The 17,427-nt window shown below is 55.8% G+C and overlaps 1 protein-coding gene across 1 annotated transcript in view; it reads left to right on the forward strand.

Annotated features, from left to right (window-relative positions):
- Nucleotides 1-17,427, forward strand: part of prpf3 (PRP3 pre-mRNA processing factor 3 homolog (yeast)) — a 50,553-nt gene that overhangs the window by 17,058 nt on the left and 16,068 nt on the right. The window contains exons 4-8 of the mRNA XM_085978523.1: nucleotides 2,024-2,164; nucleotides 3,813-3,896; nucleotides 6,090-6,310; nucleotides 10,648-10,957; nucleotides 13,395-13,561. Of these exons, the coding sequence (XP_085834649.1) occupies nucleotides 2,024-2,164; nucleotides 3,813-3,896; nucleotides 6,090-6,310; nucleotides 10,648-10,957; nucleotides 13,395-13,561 (923 nt within the window). The remainder of the gene's footprint in view (nucleotides 1-2,023; nucleotides 2,165-3,812; nucleotides 3,897-6,089; nucleotides 6,311-10,647; nucleotides 10,958-13,394; nucleotides 13,562-17,427) is intronic.

Below are 17,427 nucleotides of genomic sequence, written 5' to 3' on the forward strand. Positions count from 1 at the left end.
GTAATCTCCTCCAGCCCTACACCCCACCCTATCTCTGTAACCTCCTCCAGCCCTACACCCCTCCCTATCTCTGTAACCCCCTCCAGCCCTACACCCCTCCCTATCTCTGTAACCCCCTCCAGCCCTACACCCCTCCCTATCTCTGTAACCCCCTCCAGCCCCTACACCCCTCCCTATCTCTGTAACCCCCTCCAGCCCTACACCCCTCCCTATCTCTGTAACCTCCTCCAGTCCTACAACCCTCCCTATCTCTGTAACCTCCTCCAGCCCCTACACCCCTCCTTATCTCTGTAACCTCCTCCAGCCCCTACACCCCTCCCTATCTCTGTAACCCCCTGCAGCCCCTACACCCCTCCCCATCTCTGTAACCTCCTCCAGCCCTACACCCCTCCCCATCTCTGTAACCCCCATCAGCCCTACACCCCTCCCTATCTCTGTAACCCCCTCCAGCCCCTACACCCCTCCCTATCTCTGTAACCTCCTCCAGCCCTACACCCCTCCCCATCTCTGTAACCCCCTCCAGCCCCTACACCCCTCCCTATCTCTGTAACCCCCTCCAGCCCCTACACCCCTCCCTATCTCTGTAACCTCCTCCAGCCCTACACCCCTCCCTATCTCTGTAACCTCCTCCAGCCCTACACCCCTCCCTATCTCTGTAACCTCCTCCAGCCCTACACCCCTCCCTATCTCTGTAACCCCCTCCAGCCCTACACCCCTCCCTATCTCTGTAACCTCCTCCAGCCCCTACACCCCTCCCTATCTCTGTAACCTCCTCCAGCCCTACACCCCTCCCCATCTCTGTAACCTCCTCCAGCCCCTACACGCCTCCCTATCTCTGTAACCTCCTCCAGCCCTACACCCCTCCCCATCTCTGTAACCTCCTCCAGCCCCTACACCCCTCCCTATCTCTGTAACCTCCTCCAGCCCCTACACCGCTCCCTATCTCTGTAACCTCCTCCAGCCCTACACCCCTCCCCATCTCTGTATCCTCCTCCAGCCCTACACCCCTCCCTATCTCTGTAACCCCCTCCAGCCCCTACACCCCTCCCTATCTCTGTAACCCCCATCAGCCCTACACCCCTCCCTATCTCTGTAACCCCATCCAGCCCCTACACCCCTCCCTATCTCTGTAACCTCCTCCAGCCCTACACCCCTCCCCATCTCTGTAACCCCCTCCAGCCCCTACACCCCTCCCTATCTCTGTAACCTCCTCCAGCCCTACACCCCTCCCTATCTCTGTAACCTCCTCCAGCCCTACACCCCTCCCTATCTCTGTAACCCCCTCCAGCCCTACACCCCTCCCTATCTCTGTAACCTCCTCCAGCCCCAACACCCCTCCCTATCTCTGTAACCTCCTCCAGCCCTACACCCCTCCCTATCTCTGTAACCCCCTCCAGCCCCTACACGCCTCCCTATCTCTGTAACCTCCTCCAGCCCTGCACCCCTCCCCATCTCTGTAACCTCCTCCAGCCCCTACACCCCTCCCTATCTCTGTAACCTCCTCCAGCCCCTACACCGCTCCCTATCTCTGTAACCTCCTCCAGCCCTACACCCCTCCCCATCTCTGTAACCTCCTCCAGCCCCTACACCCCTCCCTATTTCTGTAACCTCCTCCAGCCCCTACACCCCTCCCTATCTCTCTAACCCTCTCCAGCCCCACAACCCCCCGGGATCTCTGTGCTCCTCCAATTCTGGCCTCTTGCGCATCCCCCGATTTCCATCGCTCCACCATTGGCAGCCGTGCCTTCAGCCGCCTGGGCCCCAAGATCTGGAATTCCCTCCCTAAACCTCTCCGCCTCTCTCTCCTCCTTTAAGACGCTCCTTAAAACCGACCTCTTTGACACAGCTTGTGGTCACCTGTCCTAATACCTCCTGATGTGGCTCGGGGTCAAATTTACGCTCCTACGAAGAGCCTTGGGACGTTTTACTACGTTAAAGGCGCTATATAAATGCAAGTCGTTGTCGCCTGCAGAGCCTCAATGCCCTGGACCGGCGTCTCATCCTTTTCCTTTGTTGTTGGCAGGAAGTCTTCGGCGAAGACTCGGAAGTCACTCGGGAATTGTCGTCCAAGAGGAAACGGATCCCGAGGTTTGAAGAGGTGGAGGAGAATGAAATCATCCCTGGGCCGCCCACGGAGAGCCCTGGGATGCTCACCAAGATTCAGGTCCGTCGGTGTTTTCTCCAGGGAGTCTGTTGACACCACTGTGTCAGCCAAGGAGTTGGCGGCGGGGCGGGCTGTACGGCATGACTCGTGGCAAACAGTCCATTTTACCGCCAAGTCTATTTACTCAGCAAGCGGAGTCTGTTTAAAGAGCGCACTACAGCAAACAGCCTACAGAGTCCACTTAACAAAGAGTCTCGACGAACTACAGCAAAACAGAACTCGTGACCAAAACTGCAGCAACATCTCCCGATAAAAGCAGGATTATTAACCCGTATCGCTGTATCTAACCTTTGCTGTACCTGCCCTGGGAGTGTTTGATGGGACAGTGTAGAGGGAGCTTTACTCTGTATCTAACCCATGCTGTACCTGCCCTGGGAGTGTTTGACGGGACAGTGTAGAGGAAGCTTTACTCTGTATCTAACCCCATGCTGTACCTGCCCTGGGAGTGTTTGATGGGACAGTGTAGAGGGAGCTTTACTCTGTATCTAACCCGTGCTGTACCTGCCCTGGGAGTGTTTGACGGGACAGTGTAGAGGGAGCTTTACTCTGTATCTAACCCATGCTGTAACTGCCCTGGGAGTGTTTGATGGGACAGTGTAGAGGGAGCTTTACTCTGTATCTAACCCGTGCTGTACCTGCCCTGGGAGTGTTTGATGGGACAGTGTCGAGGGAGCTTTACTCTGTATCTAACCCGTGCTGTACCTGCCCTGGGAGTGTTTGATGGGACAGTGTAGAAGGGGCTTTACTCTGTATCTAACCCGTGCTGTACCTGCCCTGGGAGTGTTTGATGGGACAGTGTAGAGGGAGCTTTACTCTGTATCCAACCCGTGCTGTACCTGCCCTGGGAGTGTTTGATGGGACAGTGTAGAGGGAGCTTTACTCTGTATCTAACCCGTGCTGTTCCTGCCCTGGGAGTGTTTGATGGGGACAGTGTAGAGGGAGCTTTACTCTGTATCTAACCTTTGCTGTACCTGCCCTGGGAGTGTTTGATGGGACAGTGTAGAGGGAGCTTTACTCTGTATCTAACCCGTGCTGTACCTGCCCTGGGAGTGTTTGATGGGACAGTGTAGAGGGAGCTTTACTCTGTACCTGCCCTGGGAGTGTTTGATGGGACAGTGTAGAGGGAGCTTTACTCTGTATCTAACCCGTGCTGTACCTGCCCTGGGAGTGTTTGATGGGACACTGTAGAGGGAGCTTTACTCTGTATCTAACCCGTGCTGTACCTGCCCTGGGAGTGTTTGACGGGACAGTGTAGAGGGAGCTTTACTCTGTACCTAACCCGTGCTGTACCTGCCCTGGGAGTGTTTGATGGGACAGTGAGAGGGAGCTTTACTCTGCATCTAACCCGTGCTGTACCTGCCCTGGGAGTGTTTGACGGGACAGTGTAGAGGGAGCTTTACTCTGTACCTAACCCGTGCTGTACCTGCCCTGGGAGTGTTTGATGGGGACAGTGTAGAGGGAGCTTTACTCTGTACCTAACCTGTGCTGTACCTGCCCTGGGAGTGTTTGATGGGGACAGTGTAGAGGGAGCTTTACTCTGTATCTAACCCGTGCTGTACCTGCCCTGGGAGTGTTCCGTAGTGAAACTCTCGTGCCTCGAGTATCGTCCACTCCATGCTCTTAATTTCCTTTTCCTTTTCACTTACAGATCAAACAGATGATGGAAGCAGCGACAAAACAGATCGAGGAGCGGAAAAGGCAGCTCAGTTTGATCACTCCTTCGTTCCCGCAGGTAGGGTGCAATGTCGCACTGGTCCAGTAGGGTGGCGCCTCTGAGCTCTGTTGGTGAGGGGCAGTGTCAAGGGAGCTCCGCTCTGCAGCTAACCCCTGCTGTGCCTGATTGTGGCTCAGTTGCTGAGCTGCAGGGGACCTTTGCAGGTTATGGGAGCCTCGTGGAGTTGGGGAGGAATTTCCCTGCAATTAACCACAGGATAAGATAACTTCCGGCCAAGGTTGTCAAAGGTATGGTCTGTGGGCTCCCTGTGACCCCTTGGTGGGAAATGCTCTTAGGGCTGAATGGCCTCCTCCTGTCCCTGTGTGACAGGCTTGAGGGGCTGAACGGCCTCCTCCTGTTCCTGTGTGACAGGCTCTAAGGGCTGAATGGCCTCCTCCTGTCCCTGTGTGACAGGCTCGAGGGGCTGAACGGCCGCCTCCTGTTCCTGTGTGACAGGCTGTAAGGGCTGAATGGCCTCCTCCTGTCCCTGTGTGACAGGCTCAAAGGGCTGAACGGCCTCCTCCTGTTCCTGTGTGACAGGCTCTAAGGGCTAAATGGCCTCCTCCTGTTCCTGTGTAACAGGCTCGAGGGGCTGAATGGGCTCCTCCTGTTCCTAATGTAACAGGCTCGAGGGGCTGAATGGGCCTCCTCCTGTTCCTGTGTAACAGGCTCGAGGGGCTGAATGGGCCTCCTCCTGTTCCTGTGCAACAGGCTTGAGGGGCTGAACGGCCTCCTCCTGTCCCTGTGTAACAGGCTCGAGGGGCTGAACGGCCTCCTCCTGTTCCTGTGTAACAGGCTCGAGGGGCTGAACGGCCTCCTCCTGTTCCTGTGTAACAGGCTCGAGGGGGCTGAATGGGCGTCCTCCTGTTCCTGTGTAACATGCTCGAGGGGGTGAATGGGCCTCCTCCTGTTCCTGTGTAACAGGCTCGAGGGGCTGAATGGGCCTCCTCCTGTTCCTGTGTAACAGGCTCGAGGGGCTGAATGGCCTCCTCCTGTTCCTGTGTAACAAGCTCGAGGAGCTGAGTGGACTCCTCCTGTTCCTGTGTAACAGGCTCGAGGGGCTGAACGGCCTCCTCCTGTTCCTGTGTAACAGGCTCGAGGGGGCTGAATGGGCGTCCTCCTGTTCCTGTGTAACAGGCTCGAGGGGCTGAATGGGCCTCCTCCTGTTCCTGTGTAACAGGCTCGAGGGGCTGAACAGGCCTCCTCCTGTTCCTGTGTAACAGGCTCGAGTGGCTGAATGGGCCTCCTCCTGTTCCTGTGAACAGACTCGAGCGGCTGAATGGGCCTCCTCCTGTTCCTGTGTAACAGGCTCGAGGGGGCTGAATGGGCCTCCTCCTGTTCCTAATGTAACAGGCTCGAGGGGCTGAATGGGCCTCCTCCTGTTCCTAATGTAACAGGCTCGAGGGGCTGAATGGCCTCCTCCTGTTCCTGTGTAACAGGCTCGAGGGACTGAATGGCCTCCTCCTGTTCCTGTGTAACAGGCTCGAGGGGCTGAATGGGCCTCCTCCTGTTCCTGTGTAACAGGCTCGAGGGGCTGAATGGGCCTCCTCCTGTTCCTGTGTAACAGGCTCGAGGGGCTGAATGGCCTCCTCCTGTTCCTGTGTAACAGGCTCGAGGGGCTGAATGGCCACTATTTTGAAGAGGAGTAGGGGGAGTTCTCCCCAGTCTCCTGGGCCAATATTTATCCCAACAACAGCCCCCATTTATAACGTGCCTCTAATACAGTAAAACGTCCCAGGACGCTTCACAGGAGCGATTATCAAACAAAATTTGACATTGAGTCACATAAGGAGATATTAGGACAGGTGACCAAAAGCTTGGTCAAAGAGGTCGGTTTTAAGGAGCGTCTTAAAGGAGGAGAGAGAGGCGGAGAGGTTTAGGGAGGGAATTCCAGAGCTCGGGGCCCAGGCAGCTGAAGGCACGGCCGCCAATGGTGGAGCGATGGAAACCGGGGTATGAGCGAGAGGCCAGAATTGGAGGAGCGCTGAGATCTGCGAGGGTTGTCCCTCAACCAACTTCACTTTAAAAAAAACCACATGATCTGGTCATTATCACGTTGCTGATTGTGGGAGCTTGCTGTGCGCAAATTGGCAGCCGCGTTTCCCACATTACAACAGTGACCACACTTCAGAAAGTGCTTGATTGGCTGTAAAGCGCTTTGGGACGTCCCGAGGGTCCCCCTTGTGTAACGTGTGGTGTGTTTCCCTCCAGCGGGTTTCGGCCCCCATCCCCACTGCCGACCTGCCGCCGATGGGGCAGACCATCCAGCCGTCCCAGGCCGCCTCCTTCATGAATGACGCCATCGAGAAGGCCAAGAAGGCGGCGGAACTGCAGGCCCGCATCCAGACCCAGCTCTCGCTGAAGCCGGGCCTGCTGCAGAGCACCAACCTGGTGGGACTCGCCAACCTCCACGCCATGGGCATCGCCCCTCCGTGAGTATCCGTGCCTGCGGCGCCGGGGGGGGTGGTGGTGGGGTGCGGGGTACTGCGTGGCATGGGGTGGGGGGGCGGTTCCTGCGTCAGTGTGTGTGGCGCTGGGGAGGGTCCCTCAGTCACTGGGCACCCGGATCCCGTTGATTGTGTGAGTCAGCTCAATGGTTTGAATGCTGCTTAGTCACTGGGCCATTACACAGTAAATCCAACACAGAAACAGGCCATTCGGCCGCACTGCTCCGTGCCGGTGTTTATTCCCCACACCAGCCTCCTCCCACCCCTCTTCATCTCACCCCATCAACACCAGCCTCCTCCCACCCCTCTTCATCTCACCCCATCAACACCAGCCTCCTCCCACCCCTCTTCATCTCACCCCATCAACACCAGCCTCCTCCCACCCCTCTTCATCTCACCCCATCAACACCAGCCTCCTCCCACCCCTCTTCATCTCCCCCATCAACACCAGCCCCCTCCCACCCCTCTTCATCTCACCCCATCAACACCAGCTTCCTCCCACCCCTCTTCATCTCACCCCATCAACACCAGCCTCCTCCCACCCCTCTTCATCTCACCCCATCAACACCAGCCTCCTCCCACCCCTCTTCATCTCTCCCCACCCACACCAGCCTCCTCCCACCCCTCTTCATCTCACCCCATCAACACCAGCCTCCTCCCACCCCTCTTCATCTCACCCCATCAACACCAGCCTCCTCCCACCCCTCTTCATCTCACCCCATCAACACCAGCCTCCTCCCACCCCTCTTCATCTCACCCCATCAACACCAGCCTCCTCCCACCCCTCTTCATCTCACCCCATCAACACCAGCCTCCTCCCACCCCTCTTCATCTCACCCCATCAACACCAGCCTGCTCCCACCCCTCTTCATCTCACCCCATCAACACCAGCCTCCTCCCACCTCTCTTCATCTCACCCCATCAACACCAGCCTCCTCCCACCCCTCTTCATCTCACCCCATCAACACCAGCCTCCTCCCGCCCCTCTTCATCTCCCCCCATCAACACCAGCCTCCTCCCACCCCTCTTCATCTCACCCCATCAACACCAGCCTCCTCCCACCCCTCTTCATCTCACCCCATCAACACCAGCCTCCTCCCACCCCTCTTCATCTCACCCCGTCAACACCAGCCTCCTCCCACCCCTCTTCATCTCACCCCATCAACACCAGCCTCCTCCCACCCCTCTTCATCTCACCCCATCAACACCAACCTCCTCCCACCCCTCTTCATCTCACCCCATCAACACCAGCCTCCTCCCGCCCCTCTTCATCTCCCCCCATCAACACCAGCCTCCTCCCACCCCTCTTCATCTCACCCCATCAACACCAGCCTCCTCCCACCCCTCTTCATCTCACCCCATCAACACCAGCCTCCTCCCACCCCTCTTCATCTCACCCCGTCAACACCAGCCTCCTCCCACCCCTCTTCATCTCACCCCATCAACACCAGCCTCCTCCCACCCCTCTTCCTCTCACTCCATCAACACCAGCCTCCTCTCACCCCTCTTCATCTCACCCCATCAACACCAGCCTCCTCCCACCCCTCTTCATCTCACCCCATCCACACCAGCCTCCTCCCACCCCTCTTCATCTCACCCCATCAACACCAGCCTCCTCCCACCCCTCTTCATCTCACCCCATCAACACCAGCCCCCTCCCACCCCTCTTCATCTCACCCCATCAACACCAGCCCCCTCCCACCCCTCTTCATCTCACCCCATCAACACCAGCCTCCTCCCACCCCCTCTTCATCTCACCCCATCAACACCAGCCTCCTCCCACCTCTCTTCATCTCACCCCATCAACACCAGCCTCCTCCCGCCCCTCTTCATCTCCCCCCATCAACACCAGCCTCCTCCCACCCCTCTTCATCTCACCCCATCAACACCAGCCTCCTCCCACCCCTCTTCATCTCACCCTATCACCATATCCTTCGATTCCTTTCTCCTTCATGTGTTTATCCAGCTTCCCCTTAAATGCATCGATACTATTCGCCTCAACCACTCCCTGTGGTAGCGAGTTCCACATTCTCACCACTCTCTGGGTAAAGAAGTTTCTCCTGAATTCCCGATTGGATTTATTAGTGACGATCTTCTATTGATGGCCCCTAGTTCTGGTCTCCCCCACAAGTGGAAACATCTTCTCTACGTCTAACCTATCGAACCCTTTCATAATCTTGAAGACCTCAATCAGGTCACCCCTCAGCCTTCTCTCTTCTAGAGAAAAGAGCCCCAGCCTGGTCAATCTTTCCTGATAAGTATAACCTCTCAGTTCTGGTATCGTCCTTGTAAATCTTTTTTGCACCAGTGCCTCTATGTCCTTTTTATAATATGAAGACCAGAACACTGCGCAGTGCTCCAAGTGTGGTCTAACCAAGGTATATGGAGACCAGAACTGTGCATGGTGCTCCAAGTGTGGTCTAACCAAGGTGTATAGAGAGCAGAACTGTGCACAGTGCTCCAAGTGTGGTCTAACCAAGGTATATGGAGACCAGAACTGTGCACAGTGCTCCAAGTGTGGTCTAACCAAGGTATATGGAGACCAGAACTGTGCACAGTGCTCCAAGTGTGGTCTAACCAAGGTATATGGAGACCAGAACTGTGCACAGTGCTCCAAGTGTGGTCTAACCAAGGTATATGGAGACCAGAACAGTGCACAGTGCTCCAAGTGTGGTCTAACCGAGGTATATGGAGACCAGAACTGTGCACAGTGCTCCAAGTGCGGTCTAACCGAGGTATATGGAGACCAGAACTGTGCGCAGTGCTCCAAGTGCGGTCTAACCGAGGTATATGGAGACCAGAACTGTGCGCAGTGCTCCAAGTGTAGTCTAACCAAGGTTTGATACAAGTTTATCGACCAGGCAAAGCAGCTTGGACAGAGAGGTTGCTAAGGTCAGTGGGAGCAGGGATTGGCGCCCGAGAGGTAGAAGTAACTGTACCAAAAAATGGCTGGCGTCCTGGGGCTAGGGAAGAACTGCCTGCTGAGTACAGCCTCGCATCCGATGATGGGAGTGTCGCTGAGGACTCTGCTCCGTTCCGTACCCCACCCCAGTGTGGTCGACACTGAGCCATGCTGCTGAGGAACATTGTTTGACCGCCGCCCCCCCCCGCCCCCCGCCCCCCCGGCAACTCCTTTCGAAAACCTTTCTTATAACATAGAAACTTAGAAGATAGCAGGAGTGGGCCATTCGGCCCCTCGAGCCTGCTCCGCCAAATCAATGCGATCATGGCTGATCGTCCAAATTCAGTACCCTGTCCCTGCTTTCTCCCCATATCCCTTGATCCCTTTAGCCTTAAGAAATATATCCAACTCCTTCTTGAATATATTTAATGAATTGGCCTCAACTGCCTTGTGTGGTAGAGAATTCCACAGGTTCACCGCTCTCTGGGTGAAGAAATTCCTCCTCATCTCAGTCCTAAATGGCTTACCCCTTATCCTTAGACTGTGACCCCTGGTTCTGGACTCCCCGACCATCGGGAACATCCTTCCTGCATCTAGTCTGTCCAGTCCTGTTAGAATTTTATAAGTTTCAATGAGATCCCCTCTCATTCTTCTAAACGCCAGCGAATATAAGCCCAATCAACCCAATCTCTCTTCATACGTCATTCCTGCCATCCCAGGTATCAACCTGGTGAATCTTCGCTGCACTCCCTCCATGGCAAGAACATCCTTCCTCAGATAAGGCGACCAAAACTGCACACAATACTCAAGGTGCGGTCTCACCAAGGCCCTGTACAACTGCAGCAAGACATCCTTGTTCCTGTACTCGAACTCTCTCGCTACGAAGGCCAACATACCATTTGCCGCCTTAACCACCTGCTGCACCTGCATGCTTACCTTCAGCGACTGGTGCACAAGGACACCCAGGTCTCTTTGCACTTCCCCTTCTCCCAATCTATTGCCGTTCAGATAATAATCTGCCTTCCTGTTTTTGCCACCAAAGTGGATAACCTCGCATTTATCCACATTATACTGCATCTGCCCAATCACCCAACATGTCCAATCATACTGGAGTTTCTCGACTGACGCATTAAAATTTGACGTATTTAAAAAAAAAAAAATTTAAACTCTTTGACGTAAGAAGACTACTAGGCACTTGGTCTAAGCGTTAAACAAAGCTTTAATCAACTGTTTTACAACATGGAGGTCTAGTTGTGTCCTTCACTAGTTCCTGTTAAAGAATGTCCTGCGCAAGCTGGGCTCGTGCCCGAGTATTTATACTCTCCCTGGACAGCGCCGCCCGCAGGCCGCCCAGTATTATTTCAGAAGTCTTTCTTTCACGAATGACAAGATTCACGTCACCCTTTGTTTCCGCCGGCAGCAAGGTCGAGTCGAAGGAGCACCTGAAGCCGACGCCGCTGATCCTGGACGACCAGGGCCGGACGGTGGACGCCACGGGCAAGGAGGTGGAGCTGACCCACCGGATGCCCACCCTGAAGGCCAACATCCGGGCGGTGAAGCGGGAGCAGTTCAAGCAGCTGCTGCTGAAGGAGAAGCCGGCCGACGACCTGGAGTCCAACACCTTCTACGACCCCCGCGTGCCCGTGCTGCCCTCCCAGCGCCAGAAGAGGCTGTTCCGCTTCCACGAGAGGGGCAAGTTCGAGAAAATCGCCCAGAGGATACGGACCAAGGTACCAGCGGCCGCTCGGAATGAGCAGCCTCGGGGTCTTCTCCCCTCTTGAAAGAGGCGGCGGAAGGGGGTGACCTGATCTAATACAGGAAACTCTTTTCTATCCGGCACCGGCGTGGTGCCGGTTTATCAAAAAGTCCAGATTACAGAGCGGTATAGTTAAAAGGTACGAGAGCCCCGTACACAGCAACAAATCCAGGCTTCCCTGTTGCTTAGCAACATGTGCAGGCACTCCGGCCCCAGACCAGGCGTCCCTGTTGCTTAGCAACAAGTGCAGGAACCCCGGTTACACGGCCACAGATCCAGGAACTGCCACTAATATGAAGTAAAACGTAACCTGAACCTACTCCTGAATTTTGCCGGTTAACAGATTTAGCTGTCGGTAAATCGAGAGTTTCCTGTATCATGAATGGGTTTTGATAGAGTCGATGCAGAGAGATTGTTTCCCCCCCGCCCCCCCTGCCGCTCGCTCCCCGTAGCCCTGCAAATTTTTCCTTTTCAAGTATTAGAAACACAGAAACATAGAAGATAGGAGCAGGAGTCGGCCATTCGGCCCCTCGAGCCTGCTCCGCCATTTAATGAGATCATGGCTGATCATCCAAATTCAGTACCCTGTCCCTGCTTTCTCCCCATATCCCTTGATCCCTTTAGCCTTAAGAAATACATCTTGAATATATTTAATGAATTGGCCTCTACTGCCTTCTGTGGTAGAGAATTCCACAGGTTCACCACTCTCTGGGTGAAGAAATTCCTTCTCATCTCAGTCCTAAATGGCCTACCCCTTATCCTTAGACTGTGACCCCTGGTTCTGGACTCCCCCGACCATCGGGAACACTCTTCCAGCATCTAGTCTAGTCATCTAGTATTGATCCGGTTCTCTTTACTATTGGATCTGCTTCCTTTCGGACAGGAAACCTGCCGTCCTTACCCGGTCGGGGCCTCTATGTGACTCCAGTCCTACACCCAACATGGTTGACTCTTGACCCGCCCCTCTCTGAAGCGGCCCAGCGAGTCAGCTCGCCTTCTCGGCGGGGGGGGGTGGGGGGGGCAACTGGGGTCGGGCAATAAGTGCCGGCCTTGCCCACATCCCGAGAATGTATAAAAGAAAGCGGAGATAATCCAGGGGAGGAGGATGGTGAGGGGTAGAAACATAGAGAAATAGGAGCAGGAGTCGGCCATTCGGCCGCTCGAGCCTGCTCCGCCATTCAATGAGATCATGGCTGATCATCGACCTCAACTCCACTCACCAGCCCTATCGCCATATCCCTTGATGTCCTTACTCGTCAGAAATCTATCGACTTCTGTTTTGAATATACCCAATGACTGAGCCTCCACAGCCCTGTGGGGTAGAGAATTCCAAAGATTCACCACCCTCTGTGTGAAGAAATTTCTTCTCCTCTCAGTCCTGAATGGCCTCCCCTTTATCCTGAGGCTGTGGCCCCTGGTTCTAGACTCCCCAGCCAAGGGAAACATTCTCTCAGCATCCACCCTATCAAGTCCTGTAATAATTTTGTATGCTTCAATGAGATCCCCTCTCATTCTTCTGAATTCAAGAGAATACAGGCCTAGTTTACTCAATCTCTTCTCATACGACAGTCCCGCCATCCCAGGAATCAGTCTCGTGAACCTTCGCTGCACTCCCTCTATGGCAAGTATATCCTTCCTTAGGTAAGGAGACCAAAATTGTACACGGTACTCCAGGTGTGGTCTCACCAAGGCCTTATATAATTGGAGTAAGACTTCTTTACTCCTGTACTCAAATCCTCTTGTAATGAAGGCCAGCATACCATTTGCCTTCCTAATGGCTTGCTGCACCTGCACATTCACTTTCAGTGACTCATGTACAAGGACACCCAGGTCCCTTTGAGCATCTGCATTCCCCAATCTTTCACCATTTAGGAAATACTCTGCCTTTCTGTTTATTACCAAAGTGGACAACTTCACATTTATCCACATCATATTCCATCCGTCATGTTCTCACCCACTCACTCGTCTCAGTCCTAAATGTCCTACCCCGTATCCTGAGACTGTGACCCCTCGTTCTAGACCCCCCCAGCCAGGGGAAACATCCTCCCTGCATCCAGTCTGTCTAGCCCTGTCAGAATTTTATACGTTTAGAGGAGAGGGAGGAGACGATCCAGAGGAGGAGGATGGCGAGAGGGAGGAGGGTGGAGAGAGGGAGGAGACAATCCAGGGGAGGAGGATGGAGAGAGGGAGCAGGGAGGAGGGTGGAGAGAGGGAGGAGACAATCCAGAGGAGGAGGGCGGGGAGGGGGGTGGCGGAGGAGGGCGGAGAGGGGGAGAAGGGCGGAGAGGGGGAGGAGGGCGGGGAGAGGGAGGAGGATGGAGGGAGGGAGGGGGACGGTGAGCTGAAAGTTGCGGGGTGTAAGCGAGATGCTGAAGCTCTGTCATTAATGCAGCTTCTCATTCCGCTCCCAGGCACAGTTGGAGAAACTACAGACCGAGATCGCCCAGGCAGCCAAGAAGACGGGAATCCAGACCTCGACCAAGTTGGCTCTGATTGCCCCCAAGAAGGAGCTGAGGGAGGGAGAGGTGCCGGAAATCGAGTGGTGGGATTCGTACATTATTCATGGAGGGATTGAACTGTGAGTTTCAAGTTGGGTCACCAGCTGGGCGGAGAGTGGGAAGTGAACTTTAGATCTGGCTCTCCTCCTGAGGAGGGCTGAGGGACTCGCTGCAGCTCCGAGAAAGTGAGACCGTGTCGGACGCTGTGAGGGGATTTGTGGGGTCAGGCATCACACCGCCTCACGCCCTGGAACCCCCGCACGCTCACGCACACACACTCACACTCACACACACACTCTCACACTCACGCTCACACACACATTCACTCTCACTCTCTCACACTCTCTCACACACATTCACTCTCACTCACTCTCTCACACATACTCCCTCACACTCTCTCTCTCACTCTCTCTCTCACACTCACTCTCACACTCACTCTCACACTCACACTCTCACACACTCTCACACACTCTCACACTCTCTCACACTCACTCACTCTCACTCACATTCGCTCTCGCACGCTCTCGCACTCACGCTCACACACACACACACTCACTCACATGCTCACACACACACTCATGCTCACACGCGCTCACACACACGCTCGCACGCTCACACACGCGCTCTCGCGCTCACACACACACACTCGCTCACACACACACTGATGCGCTCACACACTCAGGCGCACTCACGCTCACACGCAGTCACACAGTCACACTCACTCACACAGCCACACTCACTCTCGCGCGCTCGCACACGCGCAGTCACACTCACTCGCAGTCACGCGCGGTCACACATGCTCACACACTCACTCACGCAGTCACACTCACTCTCACACACGCAGTCTCCGCAGGCACACACGCACGCAGGCACATTCATACACACACACACCTACGTGTCTGAGATCTCCTGCTGTTGCTGCTTAGAAATCAACCAGGGGGAGGTGCAAAAGGGATCGCCCGGGTTCTCCTCGGATCTCTTCCCCTCTCCGCCCCCCCCCCCCCCCAGCACCAGAGTGATGCGTGCGAGACCGAGAGCAGCCTAGCCCCATAAGGAACATCAGAGCAGGAGGAGGCCATTCAGCCCCTCGAGCCCGCTCTGCCATTCAGTGAGATCATGGCTGATCTAACTCCATCCACCCGCCTTTGCCCCATATTCCTTAATACCTTTGCTTAACAAAAATCTCAATCTCCGATTTAAAATTAACAATTGCCCAGCATCATTTGCGGAAGAGAGTTCCAAACTTCTACCGCCCTTTGTGTGTAGAAGTGTTTCCTAACTTCACTCCTGAAAGGTCTGGCTCTAATTCTTAGACTCTGCCCCCTAGTCCGAGACTCCCCGACCAGCAGAAATAGTTTCTCTCTCTATCTACCCTATCTGTTCCCCTTAATATCATGAAAACTTCGACCAAATCGCCCCTGAACCTCCCAGATTCCGGGGGTTACAGTGGGAACCCAGCGTGCTGTGTTGGGCCTGCCCGGGAAAGCGTAATTTTCAGCCGCGCGCCACCAGGTGGCGGTGTTGGTCCATAATTCACCGGCTTCCCCCAAAATGTGGTGCAGCGCCGCCATCTACTGCTGGCGGGCAGTACCGCAGCGAAGAGAATTATTGCAAGACACACAGGATGTATTTCCCCAGCATTCTTCCCCCCCCCCCACTCCTCCTCCTGCGCCGCTGATAGTTGCTCGGGTCCGGTTTCCCTTGGTGCCTCTCGCCCCTTCAGTGCCTGGCCCCGATTGGCCATTCATGTGCGAGTCTCGGCAGCCAGTGTTGGAGGCTGTGGGGCAGCACAGCCGGGTCTGATTCTGCTCTCGTCCCGATGTCGACGCGGGCTCTTCCCGGGCAGCATGCGCGCGGTAGTTTTTGAGATTATGGCGTTGTGGTGGCTCTAGAAATAAAGAACTTGCCTTTTCTTAAGTCTAAAGGGATCAAGGGACATGGGGAGAAGGCAGGGACAGGGTACTGAATTTGGATGATCAGCCATGATCGAATTGAATGGCGGAGCAGGCTCGAGGGGCCGAATGGCCGACTCCTGCTCCTATCTTCTATGTTGCTATTTCTACAGCTCCTTTCATGACCATCGGACGTCCCAAAGCGCTTTACAGCCAATGAAACATAGAAACATAGAAGATAGGAGCAGGAGTCGGCCATTCGGCCCCTCGAGCCTGCTCCGCCATTCAATGAGATCATGGCTGATCATCCAAGTTCAGTACCCTGTCCCTGCCTTCTCCCCATATCCCTTGATCCCTTTAGCCTCAAGAAATATATCCAACGCCTTCTTGAATATATTTAATGAATTGGCCTCTACTGCCTTCTGTGGTAGAGAATTCCACAGGTTCACCACTCTCTGGGTGAAGAAATTCCTCCTCATCTCTGTCCTAAATGGCTTACCCCTTATCCTTAGACTGTGACCCCTGGTTCTGGACTCCCCCGCCATCGGGAACATCCTTCCTGCACCTAGTCTGTCAGAATTTTATAGGTTTCAATGAGATCCCCTCTCAATCTTCTAAACTCCAGCGAGTATAAGCCCAATCGACCCAATCTCTCCTCAGAAGTACTTATTGAAGTGTGGTCTCAGTTGTAATGTGGGAAACGCGGCAGCCTAATTGAGCACAGGAAGCTCCCACAAACAGCAATGTGATAATGATCAGATCATCTGTTTTTTAGTGATGTTGATTGAGGGATAAATATTGGGCCCAGGACTCCCCCGGCTCTTCTCCCAATAGTTTCCATGGGATCTTTTATGTTCACCCGAGAGGGCAGATGGGGCCTCGGTTTAACGTCTCATCCGAAAGACGGCCCCTCTGACAGTGCGGTACTCCCTCAGTACCGCCCCCTCCGACAGTGCGGCGCTCCCTCAGTACTGCCCCTCCGACAGTGCGGCGCTCCCTCAGTACTGCCCCTCCGACAGTGCGGCGCTCCCTCAGTACTGCCCCTCCGACAGCACGGCGCTCCCTCTGTACTGCCCCTCCGACAGTGCGGCGCTCCCTCAGTACCGCCTCTCCGACAGTGCGGCGCTCCCTCAGTACCGCCCCTCCGACAGTGCGGCGCTCCCTCAGTACTGCCCCTCCGACAGCACGGCGCTCCCTCTGTACCGCCCCTCCGACAGCACGGCGCTCCCTCTGTACCGCCCCTCTGACAGTGCGGCGCTCCCTCAGTACCGCCCCTCCGACAGTGCGGCGCTCCCTCAGTACCGCCCCTCCGACAGTGCGGCGCTCCCTCAGTACCGCCCCTCTGACAGTGCGGCGCTCCCTCAGTACTGCCCCTCCGACAGCACGGCGCTCCCTCTGTACCGCCCCTCTGACAGTGCGGCGCTCCCTCAGTACCGCCCCTCCGACAGTGCGGCGCTCCCTCAGTACCGCCCCTCCCACAGTGCGGCGCTCCCTCTGTACCGCCCCTCTGACAGTGCGGCGCTCCCTCAGTACCGCCCCTCCGACAGTGCGGCGCTCCCTCAGTACCGCCCCTCCCACAGTGCGGCGCTCCCTCAGTACCGCCCCTCTGACAGTGCGGCGCTCCCTCAGTACCGCCCCTCTGACAGTGCGGCGCTCCCTCAGTACCGCCCCTCCGACAGTGCGGCGCTCCCTCAGTACTGCCCCTCCGACAGTGCGGCGCTCCCTCAGTACTGCCCCTCCGACAGTGCGGCGCTCACTCAGTACTGCCCCTCCGACAGTGCGGCGCTCCCTCAGTACCGCCCCTCTGACAGTGCGGCGCTCCCTCAGTACCGCCCCTCCGACAGTGCGGCGCTCCCTCAGTACCGCCCCTCCGACAGTGCGGCGCTCCCTCAGTACTGCCCCTCCGACAGTGCGGCGCTCACTCAGTACTGCCCCTCCGACAGTGCGGCGCTCCCTCAGTACCGCCCCTCCGACAGTGCGGCGCTCCCTCAGTACTGCACTGGGAGTGTCAGCCTGGATTTTGTGCTCAAGTCTCTGGAGTGGGACTCGAACCC

This window comes from Somniosus microcephalus, unplaced genomic scaffold (assembly GCF_052327205.1).
Source record: "Somniosus microcephalus isolate GS21.2 unplaced genomic scaffold, FLI_Smic_1.0 unresolved_chr7, whole genome shotgun sequence".
In the NCBI taxonomy this organism is placed as follows: Eukaryota; Metazoa; Chordata; class Chondrichthyes; order Squaliformes; family Somniosidae; genus Somniosus; species Somniosus microcephalus.